Here is a 21,250-nt window from a genome sequence, read left to right on the forward strand (position 1 = left end):
GCCTTTGATTTTGAAAAGCTTAGCCTCCACTCCCTCTGCATGCTCATGTGGAATTGAGGGAAGAAAAGAAAAAAAGGCTTTAGTTTTTTGAGATTTGGTATTTGTGGTATTACACTCAAGTAAGCATAGATTCTCTCCTGTTTCTATGCTCCCTATGCATTGGGTGCTCCTGTCCCTGGAGCTAAATTGCCATAGGGTAATTCTCCTTAAAGCTGGTATTAGTATATTTTAAGTTTCTGCCCTAAAGGGAGAGGTACTGTGAAGGCTTCACATTGTGCTTAGTTCTTTTCTTCCATTGAGGAGAATCTCCCATGTGGTGTGCAGCAGCTTCTCAACTATGAGCCAAGGGGCCTAATCCCAGTCTACAACCTACTGGCCATCAAGCTAGGAATGGAGAACAATTTAAAATTCTGAACTTAGCCATTGTACTAGCTTCTTATTAATATGTTGGTTATAAGAACTATGTAATCAGAGAACTCAGATGATCCAGATTATAAATTTAGAAAATTATGTTGCCTCATTTATGTCACAGGTACAGTACCACCCAGTGAGGCTTAAGCGCACCAGTGTTAGTGTGCTTAATGACTGCTGTTTAGTGTTGTTAGGTTCTAGATCAGAGCTTTGAGTTAAGCAGTTTTAGATGTGAAAGCAAGCTGTTGCAAGGCTTCTGTGTTAGTGAGCCTCTGGTTTTAAAGTCTGTGGCAAATAATGTTTCCTTCACCTGTTTGCACATCTCGTTTACCAAGTCTTGTAGCTCCTCCTCAGCGCATGTTGTGTGGTGTCAAAGTGCTTTGGGCTACAGTGGAGATGGAGAGATTAAAAACAATATAGAACCTTCAGTGTTTTTGCATGCAGTAACAAAGTAAATAGGGAGCACTTCCAAAAAGCTGTCATACTCATCTTCTGTGGAGACAAATGAGGGAAGGGCTACTAGACAGGGGGATTGAAAGGGAAAGCACAAAAAACCCTTTCATGTGTTTTGACTGTGTCACCGTTCATAATAGCTTTCAAATTTGGGTTCAAAAAAACTTGGTAACTGCTTGACCTCTCATTAGAAAGATTTATTTAAATTGGTTTATACTGGCATATACTGATTAGACAAAAGAGAACTGAATTTTAGTTTTTAGTATTCTGCTAGTCTTGATTTCTATCTAATTTTTGTCTTTAAAAAAATGAGTGTCTTAATGGAAATCTTTGTTTCACCATCTAGATTAATAGTTGAATCATAGTATGCTTTTGCTGTTTATGCCTTTTGCATAGTCTAATTGTGGGATGGTGGCTGAAAAATGTGATCAGATCCTTTGTATTGTGCCTGAGGGAAAAATGAACAAAATACAGTGCTTACACGCACTGATGGCAACATTATTGCCTCATAATGGCACCAGGTTAACTTGTATTATTGCTTGTTAACTTTGTAAGGAATCAATGGCTTGCAATAACTCACTGTAGAAGTAAGAAATCATGGCCAAAATTGCTAGAGATTTTGTGAAAAGGGTACAATTATAGTACATCACCCTACTGTGTACTAATGTCTGCTTTATTTCAGGGAGTAATCTGCTAAAGTACTAAGGAAATTCTCCAGGCTTCAGTGAATTTTACTGTGCTCTACATCATCTAAGCATATATATAGAAAATAAAGTCCCTAACCTGCCTAAATCAGTCAAATGATACTTGTTTTTATATTGCCTTCAGCTTAGACAAACTGTATAAAAGCAGCACCAAGAAATATGAGGTTCCCATTGTGATATGAGAGAGTGACTTTGTGGTCCAGGTATCAAATGCACCTCAGGGGCAGGGTGTGTGTTCAGCATCTGCTGCAATTTCAGGCTTCCAGTGCTGCAACAGTCATTTTCTTACCTCGCTGTGATGCGGTGAGATACAATTGTGCTCAAAGTAGTTTCTGTTGCATAAAGTGAAGGGGATTCCTTCAGGGTTGTAGGTAAATGTTTGGAAGTTGTTAGCACCCAATTAACTTAGTTTTGACCTGCTGTAGCTGGTATAGATAGTTTGATACTCATGTAAATGAATGATCTAGCCAGTAAGATGCAATCCATTTTAGGTCTAAGTTGTAGGTCATGCCTCTGCTAATTTATGCTTCTTCTCAACTGAGTTTACAAGCTGTGGTGGTGTGAGAAGTTGGGGCTGTTTCCTGTCTGGTCAAGGTAGTGTGTGTGTGTGGCTGCAACCTGTGGCTATAGTGGGACCCTGCTGGCTATCCACTGCTGAATGACCTAATCCAGTGGATAGTGGTATTTGTTCAGTATGGCTGGAGATACTCAGATATCACAATTACCTTCTTTTGAGTAAACATTGATGGTATTTATCTTGATGAGACACAAGCAGGCTGGCTGGTTTACACCTAATGATGTAGTTGGGGCAACCTGATGCTCAGCATAACCTGTAAAAACTGCTTGAGAAGCCAGAAAAATGTTCATGATATTGGCCCCATCATCTTCCATGCTGCACTTGCTGCACTGCAAGCATTAATTAGGCTGGAGGAGACTGTAATAAATTTTTTCGACTGTGCATTTTCCCTTCCAACTGCCAGTGAACTAGCTAATAATTAGTTAGAAGGATTGCCCTGTAATAGGGGATCTTCAGTTCTCAGTGCATGATAAGGTAGTTAGCTATATTTAAAAGTACAGTAAAATGCCACGCATTGGCATGCATACACACCAACAAACATACATAAAGGAAATGCTGCATTCAGTCTTTCAAACACTTCAATATTAGTTGATGGCTTTTCATTTACAGGATTGCTATGGGCTGTCATGTGCTTGCTCTTCGCTGTACATACATGCCCTTAAGGTGCTTTTAAACTTCAGTAAATTTGGATGAAGGTTGTGAGATCCATTATATAAAAGCAGAGCAGGAATCTTTACATGCAGTTCAAAAGGAAGTAGTTGTTGTTCTGAAAAGTGAGGGTTTGAAGAGATAACATTGCTCTTTTGCGTCATACACTTGCCTCAAGTTAGAGCTGAAACAGTAAGTACAAGGAAGATGTCAAATATCTGTTATATTTGTCTACCAAGGAAGGCAATCTCATTAGTAATTTATGTATATATTGCTAATATTGTTCTTACATTTTTATTAAGTGGTTATGCAGTCTTAACTAAAGTTACAGGCTTGGTTGCAGTGTGTGTGCTGTACCCCACAGTAAATGAGTATTTGCTCTCTGGTTTTCACTAGTGTTTTTGATGAAACGTCGTCTCATTATGCCCTATCTAGATTTGATTTTTCAGAATGGCACTACTTCAGTTGTTAAGTAAGACTCAGTCTGTATTCTCTCTTAACTGATAACACAACAAAATAATGGGAATTGTTCACTGAATTTTGCCTTCGATGTTTGTGGTGGTGCTTGAGACAGGCTGGAATTGGGTGTTTTTAGCATCAGCCTCTGTGCATGTGCAGAAGGCCATGGCATCCCTGAGCCTCCTACCCACTAGGTCTGATGTAGCTTCCCAGGTGGAGCTCTGGTGGGAACACCCTGCCATTGAAATGTCAGGCTGCAAGATGTGCCCCACTCTTATGCCAGCGTCAGATGGCAGCAGTGAGCACACTTGTGAGAGGTGTGCCCAGGTAGAGGAACTCCTGTTCTTAGTGAAGGAGCCTTGGGAAGAGGTAAGTAGGTTGAGGACTATCAGGAAGTGTTAGAGAGAGGTAGACTCTTGGAGTTACGCTCTGCCTTCCCTGAAACAAATCCAACAGGCAGACAGAGCTCGTGACGTGGAGAGCTTCCTGTCCTCTCTCTGCCTGACTGAATATGGCCACTTAGAGATAGGGGGAAGTTCCTAGAGAATTTCTTCTCCAGTGCAATAGGCATTGTAAGCAAGCCTCCTCAGTGACTCCCCCGCCATCCCAGGTATCCTTGCAAAATAGGTACCATGCTCTGCAAGATGAAGTTGATGATGACGAGGATAATGGTTCAGCTGGCTTGGAGGTGCTGCCAATGTTCAGTTGATCTGCAGCATGCACATAAAGCTCTTCTATAAAGAGCAAAAGACAGGTCGTTGTTATAGATGACTTGATTCTGAAGGAAACAAAAGGCCCATGTGTGGACTGAATCCATTTCTTAGGGAAGTCAGCTACTTCCCTGGGGCCCGGGTTAATGAAGTGAAGAGAAAACTTTCTTCCCTAGTACAGGCCTTAGTCCACTACTATCCACTGCTGATCTTTCAGGTGGCAATGAAGTAGTGACAGGAAGTCTAGGGACAATGAAGAGCCTTGGGATGACTGGTTAAGGGATCAGGAGTACAAGTAATGTTCTCCTCTGTCCCTCCAGTTGTGGGGAGTGATGCAAGAATAAATACAAGAAGCCAGCAGATCAATGCCTGTCTCCAAGCCTGGTGTCCTGGCAAGACTTTTACCATGGGTTGATTTACAGAACACCAGGTCTACTGGCAACAGATGGGATACACCTGTCTCAAAAGGGGAAAAGGATCCAAACACAGGAGCTAGCAGGACTCATTAAACTATATTGGAAGAGAGTAGGGCATAAAACTGGGCTTGCTAAAAATAAGCCCAAGGGCAGCACACCAATATTTCAAAGGTGGTGTGTTGGCAAGGTCTTTCAGTCTGCTGTATCAGTGGAGGTAGGGAATGGAGACCCACGAAGCAGGAAGCATTCAAGGATGTTTCCTGACGCATGTGTTAAGAATCCATTGATGGATTAGTAACCATGGGAGCACATAAGAACAGTCAGGTAGGAATTCAGACTTCTACCTGCAAAAATGTGGTGGGACCATTAGGCCAACTGTGAAGTGCATCTACACTAATGCACTCAGCATGGACAACAAATAGGAGGAGGTAGAAGCCACTGTCCATCAAGAAAACTGATGTAATGGTAATCACAAAAATGTGATTAGATGTCTCGCATGACTGGAGTGCAGCAATCCATGACTACAACTGCTTCGGAAGGCATAGGGCATGGAATGAGAGGTGGTGGCTTGGGCCTCTGTATTAAGGAGTGTTTTGATTGTCTTGAGCTTAATAGTGGTGTGTTCCTGGGTGAGAATCAGGTGGACGGCAGATACCATTGTGGGATGTTACAGACCACCCAATCAGGATGAAGAGACAGATAAAATATTCTGGGAGAAGTCTCATGAATGCTAACCCTTGCTCTTGTGAGGGACTTCAACATCCCTGGTGTCTGCTGGAAATATAACACAGCAGAGAGGGAGCAGTCCTGGTGGTTTTTGAACTGTCTGGAGGATAACTTCCTCACAGCTGGTGAGTAAGACAACTAGGCAAGGAGCACTGCTAGACCTGCTGTTTATCTGCAGAGAAGGACTTGTGGGTGAGTGATGTAACAGCTGGGGGCTGTCTTGGGCACAGAAATCACAGTAGCTGGAGAAGTAAAGAGAGGGGGGTCAGCAGAACTGCCACTTTGGACTTCCATCAGTTTTTGGCCTGTTTCAGAGACTGGTTGACAGAGGCCTTTGGAAGGCAGTTCTGAAGGGCCAATGAGTCCAAGAAGGGTGGATGCTCTTCAAGAAATAAGTCTTAATGGTGCAGGAACAGTCATCTCCATGTGCCACGAGTCAGTGCAGAAGAAGGCTGTCCTGGCTGAATTAAAAAAAAATTGGTTGCTGTTTAGGGAGAAAAAGAGAATTTATGGTCATTGAGAGAAGGGGCAGGCCACTAAGAATGATTGCAAAGTTGCTGTGAAGCTATGCAGGAAGAAAACAAGAAAGTCCAAAGCCCAGATGAAAATTAATCTGGCTACGTCTGTTAAAAAGAGCAGGAAATGTTCCTACAAATATATTAGAAGCAGCAGGAGGGAACATAGTGGTAAAGGATGAGGAAAAGGCTGAGGTACTCAATACCTTCTTTGCCTCAGTCTTTGGAAGTAAGATGAGTTGTTTGCTGGATGCCCAGCCCTCTGAGCTTGATAGACAAGGATGGGGAGTGGAATGAAATCCCCATAGTCCAAGAGGAGATGGTTAGTGACCTGCTGCACCACTTAGATGTACACAAATCTATATAGCTGGATGACATGCACCCAGGGGCACTGAGAAAACTGGACGAAGTGCTCAGTAAACCACTTTCCAACATTTACCAGCAGTTGTGGCTAACTAGGCAGGTCCTAGGTTACTGGAAGTTGCCAAATGTGGCACTCATCTACAGGAAAGGCCAGAAGGACAACCTGACAGTGTGATCTCAGTGCCATGGAGCAGGTCATCTTGAGTGCCATTATGCAGCACATGCAGGGCAACCAAGTGATCAGACCCAATCAGCATGGGTTCATGAAGGGCAGGTCCTGGTCTCCTATGACAGCAGTAGTAGGGTTAGTGGATGAGGGAAAAGCTGTGGATGCTGTCTACCTTTACTTTAGTAACACATTTGACACTATATTCCACGGTGTTGTAGAGACATGTCTGGTCATGTTTGGATGGGTAGATGCTTTACTGAGCAAAAAACTGGCTGGATGGCTGGCCCCAAAGATGGTCACTAATGGTGTTCTTCAGGGCTCAGTATAGGGGCCAGTTCTCTTTACTGCCTTTGTCAGTGATGTGCATGTGGGAATTGACTGAAGCCTCACTAAATTTGCAGATGACATTAAGCTCTAGAATGTTGTTGTGCTAGCAGGTAGGAAGGCTTTACAGAGGAATCAGAGCAGGCTTCATCAATGTTCTGAAGTCAGTTTTATGAGATTTAACAAGGCTGAGTGTGAGGTCTTGCACTTGGGTCACAACAACCCTATGCAATGCTACAGACTCGGGGAAGAGTGTATGGAAAGCTGCCCAGCATAAAAGCATGTGGGGGTGGTGGTTGGCAGTCACCTGAACATGAGTTAGCAGTGTGTCCAGTTGGCCAAAAAGGCCAACAACATCCTGGCCTGTGCCATGTGTAGTATGACAAGCAGGACCAGGGAAATTGTCTTCCTGTACTCAGAACTGTTGAGGTCACATCTGTGTTCAGTTTTGGGCCCCTCACTACAAGAAAGACATGTAGGTACTGGAGCATGTCAGAGAAGGGCAGAGAAGCTGCTGAAGGGTCTTTAGAACATATCTTAGGAGAAGTGGCTGAGGGAGCTGCTGCTGTTTTGTCTGGAGGAGTCTGAGGAGAGACCTTATCACTCTCTTATCTTAAAGGAGGTTATAGTTAGATGGATGTTGTCTTCATCCTAGTATCAAGTGATAGGATGAGAGGAAATTGTCTCGAGTTGTATCAGGGGAGATTTAGATTGGATATTAGAAGAAACTTCTTCATTGAAAAGGGTTATCAAACACTGAAATAGTGTCCCCAGGGAGGTGGTTGAGTCCACATCCCTGGAGGTGTTTAAAAGACACATAGACATGTGGTGCAAAGGAACATCGTTTAGTGCTAGACTTGGTAGAGTTAGAAAATGATTGGACTGGATGATCTTCAAGATCCTTTCCACCTGGAACAATTACATGATTATATTCTGTGAACACCTGTGCAGGAGCCCAGGCTAGGTGACAGGAGAGTTTGGTAAGACCAAGTGTTGGTGAAAAAGCCTACATCCTTCATATAGTTTCTGTTGTTGCTACCCACTGTCAGTGTGAAAGGAGGTGATTTTCCATAACAAGGCCAAGTGCAGACACACTGCTTATTACAGAAATCAAAAGCAGGTGAAAAGAAGAGAAAGAAGTTAAAAAGGAGAACCATACTGGTCTGCAAGACAGGCAAGGCAGTTACTGAGTTAATTGCTCTGACCTGTTAAATTGAATGGAAAATGTTGTTTTCCTATAATTGAAAAAAAGTGTGTCTGTCATTTGCTTGTGTGCACAGAGGAAGGCTACCATTAAATGTGTGTGAAAGCTACAACCCCATATCTATATTTGAGTTGGAAAAAGGTAACCCTTTTTTTGTTGCTTTTTTACTTGGATGTAAAATTGCTGCATCATCAGTTGGTGGATAGGCAAACGTGTACTGCTTGGTTTTAGTATAGTGCTGCTTGTTAATTTCTCACTTGCTGTGGCAGGTGTTTAAGCCCATGGTAAGCACTGGAGCCATCCACCCTTAGGTACCTGCGTGGACTGCACCAACCAGCTGTTACCCAGCTTGATAGTCCCCTGAGCTCACTGCCTCACACCTTGGTTTCAGGTTGCAGTGGGTCCAGGGAACCCGCATGGGCTCCTCTGTACATAGAGCTCTCCATCTGTTACCAGAGCCACAGCTGCAAATGTGGAGCCCCCTGCCTGCCCTGGGTTCAGAAATGGTGGGGCAGCTAGCAGGCTCTTCAGAACCTGGACATCCCTCTGCCATGCCACTGAATGACTGCTTTTATGGGTCTTGATCCACTCAAGTGTGTGTTTTGTGCCTGTGACTCGAAGTAGCCCTGGGGTCATTCAGAGGAGGGCCCCTCTGTTGTTTTGTGGGGCTGAGTGGAAGTGTGCTGCATTGCTGCAGTGAGGTGGAAGTGATGGAGAGTCTAATTACACACCATCTCTTCTGGGTCTTTTGCATACTATGCCACTGAAGATTAAATCAATGTTAAAGCAACTAGCAGTAGGAGAGTTTTTATTGTCTCTACTGTACCTAATTTAGGATCAGTGTTACAAGACCCATGGGTTTTTCATCTCTATGAAGACTTAATCCCAAACCTTTTAGAATCAATGAAAGATGCCTTTGTGGCTGCTTAGGGAATTTCTATCTTAACAGTGCTTTCCAGCAGAAATCTTAAGGTAAGATTTTGGTTCTCTACCCTTCCATCTTCTCTTCCCCTCACCTAGGAATGAAAGAATGTTTCTCTCCAATACTCCTGAGAGCCATTCTTTGTATGTTTGCTGTAAAGGAAGTTAAAAAATTCAAATGCTTGTGGAGTGGATTTACTTTCATCCAGGTTTTAGAAAAAATGGAGTAATTTCTACAATAAGTTTTATGTTTTCAGTCTGGCTTTCTGTAGGTCACTTAGAAGATTTTTCTTCAACCCGTGGAGCGGGATTTAAGTGAATGGGTGTTGGACTTGAATGCTTATATGTAAAAATCAAGAGCAAGTTCTCTTTTTTTAGTGCAGAAAGCATTGCCTAGGAAATGATAGGAGATTAAAGATGACTGTGAACTCAGTAGGTAGTGGGTTTGTTTTGTTTTGTTTTGTTTTAATGTTATATTAAAGATATTTAGACACCCCCACTTTGGAATTTTTTTTTTTTTTAGATGACTTAATCAAAAATGCTATGACCCACCATGAGAAGATGGTAGTGTCCTTTTTTTGGTGATTATTCTGTTGTGTTGCCAGTCTTTCAGCTGATGAAAGTAGTGTTCACTCTTAACTTGTGATGGCATTGGAGATGATAACACATCATCAAGAGCTCGTGGCTTGACTATTGTAATTTCCTTTTTATTGGCTATTTGGTGAAAACATCACTGCATTTTTATTTATTTTATTTATTTATTCTATTTTGTTTCTGAATGCCAGGAACACATTTGCTCATGCTTGACCTTACATTGTGTGCTTAGAAATGACAGATTTGGTTTATGTTAGCACTGTAGCTTTAGAAAACTAAACGGGACTGCTGTGATTCTGTTTGCAGTAGTATGTTATTTGCTCTCCTGGTATTTCTTTAATTTAATTCTTCTTTGCTTAAAAACAAACAAACCTTAGAACCATTTTCTTCCTTCCAGGAGAGCTTCTAAATAACCTCCTTTGTTATTTGCATTTATCCATCTTTTGTAGTTGAGGTCTAGTTACAGGTGGATTTTTAGTCTTGCTTTTCCTTACCCTGAGGGCTTTTATGGGAGAGAGTTTATCAATAAAAACACCACTTTTGTTTTTATGTTGTTCTGAGACAGCAAATCTGAGACTGCCAAGTCCCCCATGGTAATGGAACCCTTTCTTATGGCTCCTTTTTCCAGTGAGGCTTAGGCTGCTGCCTGGGAAGTCTTTCTCATGTTCTTCACCAACTCCTGTGTTGGAGGAAGTCCCCACCTTATGCCCCTAGTAAAGATGCATGTGAAGTGTTGCTGCATGATCTGTACCTTGGTTCTGCTGTGCCTGTATACACAACCAGGATGGGCAAACTTGGAGGCTTTTTGTGCAAAAGAACAAATGTTGTTTTCAATATAGATCTGATGTTTCCTCGTTACAGCTTCAACATCTCTTGAGGTAGGCAAGAGCTTAGTCCTCTCTATGTTCTATGTAAATGAAGGATGACTCACTCACAGGTCACACAATGTACTTGGAGCTCTCCCTGTCTGCCCTTTGCATCAATTTGTCACATGCAATCCCAGTCCTGTGAGGCTGCCTATGCAGATGAATTTACCAACAGTGGAGCTTTGAACAGGCATGGATCTGGTTGCAAGATGAGGACCTTATTTTATTTGTAGTTGATGTTTTCAAATAAATATCAATCAGTTTTCAGCATACAGCAATTTTTAATTGACTGCAGGAATATGATACCACTTAAACGCAGACAGTGTAACCACTGAAGCTTACAAACTATGTTGTTATTTAGCCCATGTGTTTTTGATGTACTTTTTAAAGCTAATAAAATGTACATTTTGGGGATTGAATAATTAGTTCTCTTTCACATGTTTCACAGAATTGTGAATGGCATTTTAGATGTCTTTATTGAAGTTGAGTTGCTTTGAAATGTACCTAGAAGGATAATCTTCATATCCTTTAGTGACTTGGATGCCATGCCCTTACTGAAAATACATATGTTTCTTTTTCAGTATGCTTTTAAAAGATTAAAAAAAAAAAAAAGCTTTCTGTGGTTGTAAGAAGAGTGGCTTTCATTTTAAGTTGGCATGTAAATTCAAAATCACACTGTGCTGATGATTAAAAGGAAGACAGTTTGCTGTTTAGCTGTGTTGTAAAATAGCTCTGTGGGGAGCAAAGGTGTAATTCCTGGCAAGGAATGGCATTAAATATCCTCCCTTTCCCTAGTAATGTTACAGATCAAGACAATGTGACTTTCTAACTGAACAGTTATTTCAAGCCCTGCATTTGTTTTTAAAGCAAAGAAAAAAGGAGAAAGGAACAATATGTGTTTAATCATATAGAAAACAAATAATTTTATTCTGTTTCTGATCTTCATTTATAGCACCAGCAGCAAGTGGTGCAGGCTGTGGAGCGTGCCAAGCAAGTGACCATGGCAGAACTGAACGCAATCATTGGGGTATGTGGCCTTTCTGTTTTAGCTCTAATAGTGTTTATAAATAGTTTTTCTTTTTCTTTCTCTCTTCTATGAACTCATTTCCATCAGATGGGCAAAAGTTGTGAGCAATGATGTAGTTCAGTAGCTTGACCTTCATGAAAGCTGGTCACTACCTGAAAACATTTTCTTGACTAATGGGGTAATTAGTGTCTGCTCTGTATCCATTTCCCAAAGCTGGCTCAGTATCTCTTTTCTGTTGTCCTTTTTTAAGTAATATTGCTTCCTTTGACCGCAAGCCAGTCAGCTTCTGCAGCCACGGTAACAGGTAGCTGTTGATAACACTGTTGATAACGTATGATAACCCTGTTGTTTAGGAGGGTTTCCCATCCCTGCTGTCCCCACCTTTTTCTGGATCAAGACTGCAAACATTCACCACACTTTTTACAAAAGAGCTGTTGCTTTAAAAACCAACCCAACCCAAAAAGTAACAACAAAACAAACCAAACAAAACCGTCACCAGTGTGCTTATAGGCACCCTGTCCTAGTCATGAATGCACAGGGATGTGGAGCCCTTCTTGTAAAAGCTTTGCTGCCATCAACATTAGCCTGGTGTAGCAGTTTTGTGGGATTTTATGGCTGTGGGCAGCTACAATATTTACCTTTTACAACTGGACAGGAAAGGCAATACAATGAAAGCCTTGTATGTTCACACTACATCAAATAAAGGTGAGAAGTCATAGCTTAATAGCACATTATTCACATGTATAATTATGCAGGTAGTGCAAGCAGTTAAGTTATTCTAATGAAGACACTACAACTGTACTTCCCATCTTCTGTGCCCTCCCAAATGCTATTACTTTTATGTATAGATTTTACATAAAAGTCTTTTCCTTTTTTTATTCAGTGTATCAAACACACTTTGAAATGCTAATTATTACATCTACTTTTATTAAAATTCAAATTGCTTAGTGAAGATGTAGATAAGGGTTGCAGAATAATCAATCTGAAGTGAAGATATTGCTTCAATTATGCCTTTGTCTTTTAACAAGGAAATCAGGACTCTCTGATTATTACTGACGGTAGTGTTGAGCAGCATTCTGACTGTATCTTCTTTTTAAAAGGCTGTTTCTAGTTCTATTTAGTATCCCTCTGACCACAAGAAAACACTGGTAGTCAATTAGAAGGCATAAATGGAAAAGAGTAACCTTCATTTCCTCTGAAGTGCCCATTAGAAAGAAGGGGGTGAATTGCAACAAGTCATGTAAAATCATGAATAACATTTGTTGTACGTCTTTTATGCTTCAGTGGGGAGAGTGGGAGATGAATAATTTTCCAATTAGCTTTCATTACCTAACCAAAAATATTGCCTTCTATTAACATTCTTTCCATAAATTAAATAGCTAAAGGTTTGCTTCTTTGTTAGAGTTCTTATATGTGTGATGTATATGCATACGTAGCATGTATGTATATATGCATGTTCTATTTGTGTCTGTGTACTTACACATGCATGTGTGTGAATACTTCACAAGTCTGCTTCTGTATGTTCTGGCCTTTAACTCTTGTATGTTTTAGAGAGACTGCAAAAAGCAATTTTCTTTCTAGTAAAGAATAAGTTGAGTTATATACAACATCCAATGTTGTAGATACTGGCTGTTGCATTCATTATTTAAGTTTTTCCTGCCTTTTTGACCACTAAACCACAGAGATAAGTATAAACAGACCAGACACTTGTCTGGGACCCTGGCAGTAACTTTTGTTGGTCTTAGTCCACCAGAAAGAATGTATTTTCTGTTTTGTTTTTCTAAATTTATCTCTTCAAATCCATTGATATTCTATTGTTTCAGATTTTCATATCTGAACATTGGTTTTGTGTGTTCAAGTTAGACAGCTCTTACCTCCCTCATGTGACTTAACTTTAACTTGTGTTACTGCCTTTTTTCACTCTCGTGTTCTGTGTTGGCTTGGGAAGTGTTATGTGGTCCTCTTTTCAGTTTTAGAGAAAATGGAACTATAGAAACTGAAAATTTGATGTTTGTGTGCTTTGAAGACAAGTAGTGTAATCTTTAAAACATTTGTTAAAAAAAAGGATTAACTAGGTTAGCAACTAACCAAAAAGCTGAAGTGCTAGCTGTGTGAATACCAACAATAACGCTACCTCTGCACTTAAAGCCTGAGAAATGTAGCATGGGATTAAAAAAAAGGCTAAGCATACTTTGTAAAGTGAATACTGATAAATATGAAACAAATAACATAATTAGAAATCATGTTTTCTCTGTATCTCTAACCATATTGTCTTAGGTTGTTTTGCTGTTTGGTAATTCTGATAGAATTTTCGTTATTTTAACCCTGTGATATTTTAAAAGCTTCTGAAGTTCATGGTTTTTTGCAGTTCTAAAACAATATAATTTTTAGTTACCCATTGAGCTGTGTATCAGACAAAGAAGCAGTATTTGACCTTTTGAAATAAAACTGTAGCTTAAGTTTCTCTGTGCTTTGGAAGGCCCTGTTCAGTTCACCTCACTCATGCTAAATCCGTTTAGCTTGAACAGATGAACCCTGGGTTTGAATTTAAAATGGCCTTTAGCAGAAAGGAGGTTGGCATAGGAAAAGAATTGAGTGTTCACAAATCATGTCTCTCTTTGTGTTTCACATGTATATATTTTTGTATGAATGTGTTCTGATATAATGGAGTCTGATGAAGCACCTTTTAACTTTACAGTATTATTCTGTCTTCATTGGTAAATGAACCAAATCACTGATCCGTGCAGTTTAAATGCAAAATACTGAAGTGAGCCTGAAACCCAGAGAGACTACTTGTTCTCCTGACAATAACCTAGTTATGTTTAATGGAATGAAACACAGTTATAATGACTTCTTTCACAGGTCATGTTCAGTTTAAAACTGTCGACAGGCTGAAACAAGTTAAATATAATCTATCTTCTTCTGGAGAGATGCAGGGATTAAAACTAAATTAAAACTAGGTATCATAAGTGTGCTGTGGGAGGACCATAAATCAGTAGGCATCCAGACTCTGCATCTGGTTTTTGCTGTGGACAGTATGGTACTGTATTCTTGCTTGGAGCAATTAGTAGTAGAAACCAGAGCTCCTTTCCAGGTTGAGTGTATTGGGACGAGCAGTGTGGTGTATCTAGTTAATCTTGTAATGTGTCATAGCTTCTCTGTTTTTTAATTAAAATCTGCAAGATCTCACTATTGCAACAACACACAAATTGTAGCCTTAAACCAGTAATATGACCTAATTAGGAATGATGCTTTTATCTTAGATGATTTATTGATTTATTTATTTTTTAAAACCTATTATACTATATATCATCAGAACATGTTGTATGAATGTGTTTGCATTTTAATAAGGAAGCCAGGTAATTAACATGTAATTTATAAGAATTTTATCAGTCTTTTTTTTCCCTTCAGTTTAAAATAGCCAGTTTTCAGCTGCAGTTGGGTCATAAGGCAGAAATGGAGGCTACTGCTTTTGTGCCTGTTTATCAGACAGAGTGATAAATGTACGAAAAACTTAAAAACAGGTATGTGATGGTGCTCAAAGAAAATGCAGTTTAGCACAAGAAATGCTGAACCTCAATTTTTAGCAGTGACATTTTAATGATAGGAAGTCTGTGAAATTATTTGCCATCAATTGTGAAGGCAATAACAAGCCTTGGTGGTTTTTCACACCCTCTGTGTTAAGTGCTTTCAGAATGACAGCGTAAACTGTGTTGGAGAACTCCAAGGAAGTAAAACTGATTAAAATGTTCATGCTTGAATAGTGCTGATGGAATAGTTCATTTGGACTTTCTCTACCTCCTGCAGCTCAAGCTGAAATATTAAAATTCAGTGGATTTAAATCTCTCTCCCTCAGCTCAGGAAAAAAACATTACATTTTAATAGGTTTTAAACTCATAATTCATTGGTTTGGAGCAGTTTTATTAAATCTATTTAAATATTACTTGAATTACTAAGGAAATTATTTAAATTATTTTTCCCTTACCATTCTATACATCCATGTGAAAGAGAAAAAAAACCACGAATTTTTAAGCATTTTGTTTTATTATGTCACTCTTACTATATTCTTTAAAAACAAGCAAATTGCAGTTACTGGAAGAAAGTACTTCTTCTGTATCATCATAAATAATCATCAAACTGTAAAGTTCCTTCTTTAATGCACTGCTTGTTAGAATTTCTGCCCTGTGCTTGAAACTGAGGTGCTTGTTTGGCCCATTTCAAAAGGTGTGTTATTTTTGGTTGCCTTCAAGGGACCATGATCCATTTTACAGATATGAAGAACAATACCTCTTTAAAAAAATAGCAGTATGCCATAGCAGACATGGAAATCTTTGAAAGTGATGTGGTACAGATAAGTGCCCACAAGTTGTAACAAAAACGCAGTAGTGCGTGCTGTTGTTGCTGTGGTGCCACGGCTCCAGAGCTCCTGCTACCAAATAACCAAGACGCCTTTTTGCATTGGTGCTTAACGTACAGAGGCATCTCCCACTCCTTGTGGAGGGTGGGTTGTTCCTGGCTCTTTTGGCAAGGGTTTTTGGTTGAACCAGTGTAGTTTAAAGGAAATGTTTTGTTTCTGCTTTCAATGCAAAGTCATTCCTGCCAAGTGCATTCAAAAACGGGAGCTTCAGAGAGGATGGGGAAGGGCAGTAGAATGATCAAGTGTGTTGTTATTTGGGGACATCAGTCATTTGTCTCCCCACCTCTTCAGTGGAGCTGGTTTAAAGCTTTATTAAGTGTTGGTTGAAGCTTACATGCTGTAAAACAAGTTGCCTACCTGCTTTATGTTGTACACAGATTGTAACAGTTTGAAAATGGAGAGCAGATTTACTTAAAGGGTATGTACTAGGTCTGAATAGGTTAAAGACACTTCGGTTTTTTTAGGGGAAGGAGGTGTTTTATAAGGATTTTTCTTCTCTTACTCTTTAATGCAACCTTCAGAGAGAGCCTTGCAGGCTTCCACATGGAGCATTATCCTGATTTAAACAAGTTGAAAATGAGGAACTGGATCTTTTTATTAATTTCTAGGAGATTTAATTAGAATGGAAATAATTCCAGGTTCCACTCTGAGGATGGATTTTAAACACTGTTGCTATACTTGGAATGGGCTGCCACCGTTTTCCTCTTTTCCTTCTATTTTCAGTAGCTGTGGTAGATACTGAATCTACTTCTATTGGTCTATCACTATATGAGCAGTCAGTAATGTTCCAGTGTGAAGTTCAGGCCCCTTACTACATCTCATTGTCAATGTGCTGATGCCAGAGGCTCTGCTCGTAATGCTTAAGTGCTTGCACATGAGATGGTATTTACAGCTCACCTACTATATCCTGTCCGATCAGGCAGGAGAGCTGACTTCTGCCTCCATGTTTCTTGAGGTTTTCCATATTTTGGCACCAAAGCTATGTGACTGCTATATTTTTTTTTTAATTTTTAACTGAAATTAACCAGTGCAGGCTTGAGGAGTCCTACAAAGAATCTTCTTATGTTCTACAGCATAAAAATAATCAATATTTTCATTATGACTTGTGTATCCGCTCACTTCACAGACAGTAGAAAGGAAAAAACTCTGCTGCCAAGGTGGCCTGTACTCCAGTGTATGGAAGCTGTTTCTTAACCAAATACAGATTTGCCATACTCCACCAGACACCAGTCCATTATGTGCTCTATATTACCTTCAGTGGTTGCCTTAACTGGTGCTTAAGGAAAGAAGAAAAAGTGGATAAAGGATCTGATTGTTTTTGAAGTATTGTGAAGGCAGGGGGTTCCCAAAAATAGCTCACTGCAGAATCGGCAGTGGAGATGCAGGCCATTCAAATATCTACCATTTACAGTTTAGCCTAAAGACAGTTATTATCGTGTCATGATTTCATAACAGAGAGTTCTGATAGCACTCCTAAAGAGGGTTGTATATTTGTCATCTAGACTTTTTTCCCAACCATACTGAGTTGCCTACAGGCAACCAGGACTCCAAACAGCTTTTCTTCAGGTATGTGAGTAGTTCTTTTGGTGTCTTCAATCTTAAACATATGCCAAAGCAAGGGCTTCAATGCGTAAATGGGATGAATGCTAAAGTACTGCATAAAGTACTACATCTCTCAAGGAAGACTGCTTGTAGAGTTAATGGCATCCACATGTTCTAATACGTAATTGTGACCTACGGGACTGACCAAAGCAGCACCAGAAATGACAGTTTTTAAAGACTCAGAATGGGTTGGAAAGAATGTGTAAATCCAAGCCACACAGGTTTTTATCCTAGGCAAAGACAATTTGATGAAATCCAACACAGTAGGTGTTTGTGTGTTGTAGGCATGATGAAGCATGGTGTTAGCATTTGCAGAGTTATGGAGCCTGTGCTTTTCAGTAGTTGGTCTCCAGAAATATGACTTCCTAAGAACTGACTTCAAAAGGTGCGTTGAAGAAGTGTGTGTATGAGATGCATAACATGCATTTCTTTTATGCTAAGACCTACCTGGCACTTTTACTGTACCTTGTGAGGAAGCTTAGAAGTGAATTATAGTTACCATATTACAAGCTCTGGTGATAGACCTGCTTACAGATTTAACAGCTCTGGTCTCTCTGTGACCAATGGCATTGCTTAACTTTTCTTTTAGCTTTTATTGTTTTAATTTATTATACATCTCAAGTGGTACTTGTTTATTTGTTTGTTTGTTTGTTTAACTTTCCAGTCATGTTTCTGTAGCCCAGTGTTTCAGAAACTTTTTCATGTGAACACCCTTTAAGAAGGATTTTTAGTACTCTTTTGGGAAAAGCATTGGCTTTACCCTCATTTTCTAGTTATAAAGAAAAGAACTAAGATGCACAAGTTCACAGCAGGGACTTGTTCTCCCTACTGTCAGTCCAGAGGAGCGAAAATCTCTTCCCAGTGTCTGTGGGTAGGAAATGACTGAAGTACTTTTGTAAATAAGTTGCTTCAACTAGTGTGCACTTAACCTCTCCAGAACTAACTTTTGCCATCTGTTCATCTGTAACAGAAGACATGCTTTTGCTGCCGTTTTTATTGTTCTCTCTTCATCGGTCTCTGTGAAAAAGGTTTTGAAGCAGAGATGTGGTACTGTTGTGTGGCACGATTCACGTCACTGGCACTCTGTATGGCAAGACCTTGAGCTTACTTGCATTTATTGTTTTCTGCCTTCCCTTGCAGGACTTGTGGATTTTCTTTTCCTTAGTTCGTAATTGATAGGGAGAAGGAAGGAGAAGAGAGCTTAAGTAGCTTATGCAATAATTTCTCCCCTTTAATAAATTATAATAGAAAATAATTCTGAAGAGCCTAATTCTTGTCTTCTCCCCCAAAGTGTGAAGTGGAGATGGAGAGAAGTCCTGCAAGTAGAAAAAGGAACTACTGAACTCAAAGATTCTGGGGGAAGGTGCACTTGGCCTTGTTCAGGGGACTAGGTTTTTCCTTCCTAAAAGTGGTGGCATTTTTTTACCACCAATCTGTTATTTGCTAGTAGTTTGTGTTACTGTTTTTTGTTATGTTTGCCCTCTCTCTATGCTGTTTTACAGATTGAAAAATAGTCCTAAGATGGGAAAGGAGAAGAAATGGTGAAACGTATCCTGAGAGATGTTCCTGTGTATAAAGATTAAGAATGGAAATGTGCTCTGCATATATTGCCTTTCAACCCACAATATGATTCAGGAGATGACTTTTTCTTCCTAGATCACTGAAAAGATCTTTGAGGCAATTTGTAGAGATATAATTCTGATAGTTTCTTTTTTATTTGTGTGGGAGTTCTAAATGCTCCCCTTCTGATTAATAACAGCTATTGACTGCAGAGTGGAAGGAAAAGAAAATCTTTTCAGTGAAACTTGTTTCCTCCTGTAGAATCAGCATCTCAAAGGTAGCAACTGCTGATTCTCAGAGAATGAGAAGCTGGGGATTTATATCAGAGGTGTGAACAGGTGAGATAGCTGAAAGTTCTTATAATTCTGAGCACACTCACAATTGTGTGCCAAATGAGTTCCTTTCTTCCTGGTCTTTAAAACGTTGACATTGATACTGTGTACTCTTGAGCTATTGTTTTTATGTTATTTCCTTTTTGCCTTAGTTACTGATTTAGCTCTAATGATTCACTCTGAGCAATTAATCACTTCATCTAACAAATTTCAAACAGACAACATAGCTATTTTTATCCAGATTTGCAGTTGTAAAAATCAGTGATAATCAAATAAGAACCTTTTGCAAAGCCTTTTTACCCATTTGATTAGATATGGCTTTGGAATTACTTTACTTTTTACTGTAAACTGCCTAAAAGAATATAAAGAAAATTGTAAAAACCAAACAGATCAGTAGTAACAAGATGTTATTTTTATCTGGCATGTTAATATGCCCTTAAAATTTTACTTCTGTTTTTACTACTGAGATAATCTAAATGATCCATCTTCCTAAACTTACTACTAAGAAGAATGCAGTTTTCCCTTTTGGCTTCTTTCTGATTATTCAGTTTACCATTGCTCTTGAATTTTTGTGTTCGATGTTTCTTAAAATCATTGCAATCTATTTTACAATTCTGTAGGGCATATATCTTGGTAATTAACTGTTGCTGCGTTTATTTTTAAACAGTTCTGGAAGATTTACAGAATAATAAAGCCTGGTGTACTGCCTTCGCAGGTTTCCACCCATTATGCACTGATGCTGAAAATGTATGCTTGACTTTACACATACTGTAGCCAACTATGTTGGGACTGTCTCAAGTTAGCCACATGCTAAGAGTTCATAAGTAATGTGACTACAAATAACAAAAATAAAGAGACGATGGAGCAGTGGGAAGTGAAAACATTACAGGAACATTAAAAAAAAGTTGTTGCTCAGTTGGAAGTTTTTAAATTGTGTCAGGTTCTGTGATCTAAATTCATAGTATAGGCAGAAACAAATGCAAACTGTCTTCAGTAGTGAAATATTTCTGTGTGGGAAGAATATCAGTCAGTTGTCTCCCTCCTCCATATGTTTGGCATTTTGATGGCTAGAGAATGCTACCTCTTCTTACCACTTTGTGTCACCTGATGCCCAGTGTTTTGAGGAATTGCCCGTGTTTATTACTTTCCATGTAATCAAGCATCTGTGTACAGGCCACCCGGGAAACTGATTCTCACCACTGACAACCATGAACAGTGGAAAAGCAAAACCAAGCAGTGAGCTTTGTGGCCATTTGAATATAGTAAAATATTTCAAAGGTCCGTAAATGGCAGTTAGAGATGAAGACGCACTGTCACTTTGTCTTAACCTTCTTGTCTGTCAGCAAACAGAACTTAATTATGCCATTATATACCTTTTTTTCTTTCTTTCTTTTTTTCTTTTGCTCTTTTATATTCTGAGACCAAAAGTGTGTGCAGTGTTTCACTTGTTTCTTTGAATTCTTGTAATTCCTGGTTTTGGACCAGTGTCTCACTTTTGCTGTACGATGTTGCTTCTGTTGAAGGAGCTCGTAGTCCTTTCCTGTACCAACCCTAGTGCATGATCCTCCCTTCCTGTTGCTGAATTTCTAGTCCCAGCTCAGTCTAACATTACATACAATATTATTGGTGTCTGTGTTGCACAGGCACGTGGGGCTCTACTAGAATGTTGAGTGTTTAGATTTATGTAATTGTATGGTTTTCATATCAAAGTGTTTTCTTTGTGCCATTACAATGTAACTAAGTTGCACGGAATTGCTATTGTGTCACTGACACTTTTGTAGCTGCGGGCACCATCTTCTTTCTAGATGTCATTTTTACATTTTCTCTTGTGAAAGAGCTTGGTCTGCTAAAGTTCTCCATCGTAGAAAGGCTGTGGGTTTGACCTTTTTTCCTGCTTTCTCCAGTTATTTTTCAGAGCTCTCTGCAGCTCAGCTTGAAGTGACAATGAGTTGTTTCAAGGAGAAGAGAGACTGGGCCCACTGTGCTGTTCTGGGTGATCTCAAGCCATTAGGCACTGAGGTGTCATTATCCATGCTACTCTTAATGCCCATATTATGTGTAGGATTCATTAATGATGTGCGGTACATCCACAGTGCACTCTGTGCTGCTGTCTTGCTGAGCTATATAGAGAGGGTCCCAAAAAAGAGCAGTGAAAAAAAAAAAGATTGCACTCTTTGGAATCCATAGAGGAAGTCCTACAATGCAGATTGGGTAGGTCAGTAAATAGATATGTATGGACTGTACAGTACTGG

The 21,250-nt window shown here is 39.6% G+C and overlaps 1 protein-coding gene across 9 annotated transcripts in view; it reads left to right on the forward strand.

Moving 5' to 3' along the window:
- LOC128979218 (transducin-like enhancer protein 4) overlaps positions 1-21,250 on the forward strand; it is a 99,929-nt gene that overhangs the window by 32,531 nt on the left and 46,148 nt on the right. For 5 of the 9 annotated variants that reach the window (XM_054397394.1, XM_054397393.1, XM_054397400.1 and 2 more), the window contains one exon: positions 11,013-11,087. The exons of the other annotated variants lie outside the window; for them this stretch is intronic. In XM_054397394.1, coding sequence (XP_054253369.1) covers positions 11,013-11,087 — 75 coding nt within the window. The remainder of the gene's footprint in view (positions 1-11,012; positions 11,088-21,250) is intronic. 9 annotated transcript variants of the gene reach the window in all.

This window comes from Indicator indicator, chromosome Z (genome assembly GCF_027791375.1).
Source record: "Indicator indicator isolate 239-I01 chromosome Z, UM_Iind_1.1, whole genome shotgun sequence".
Taxonomy (NCBI): Eukaryota; Metazoa; Chordata; class Aves; order Piciformes; family Indicatoridae; genus Indicator; species Indicator indicator.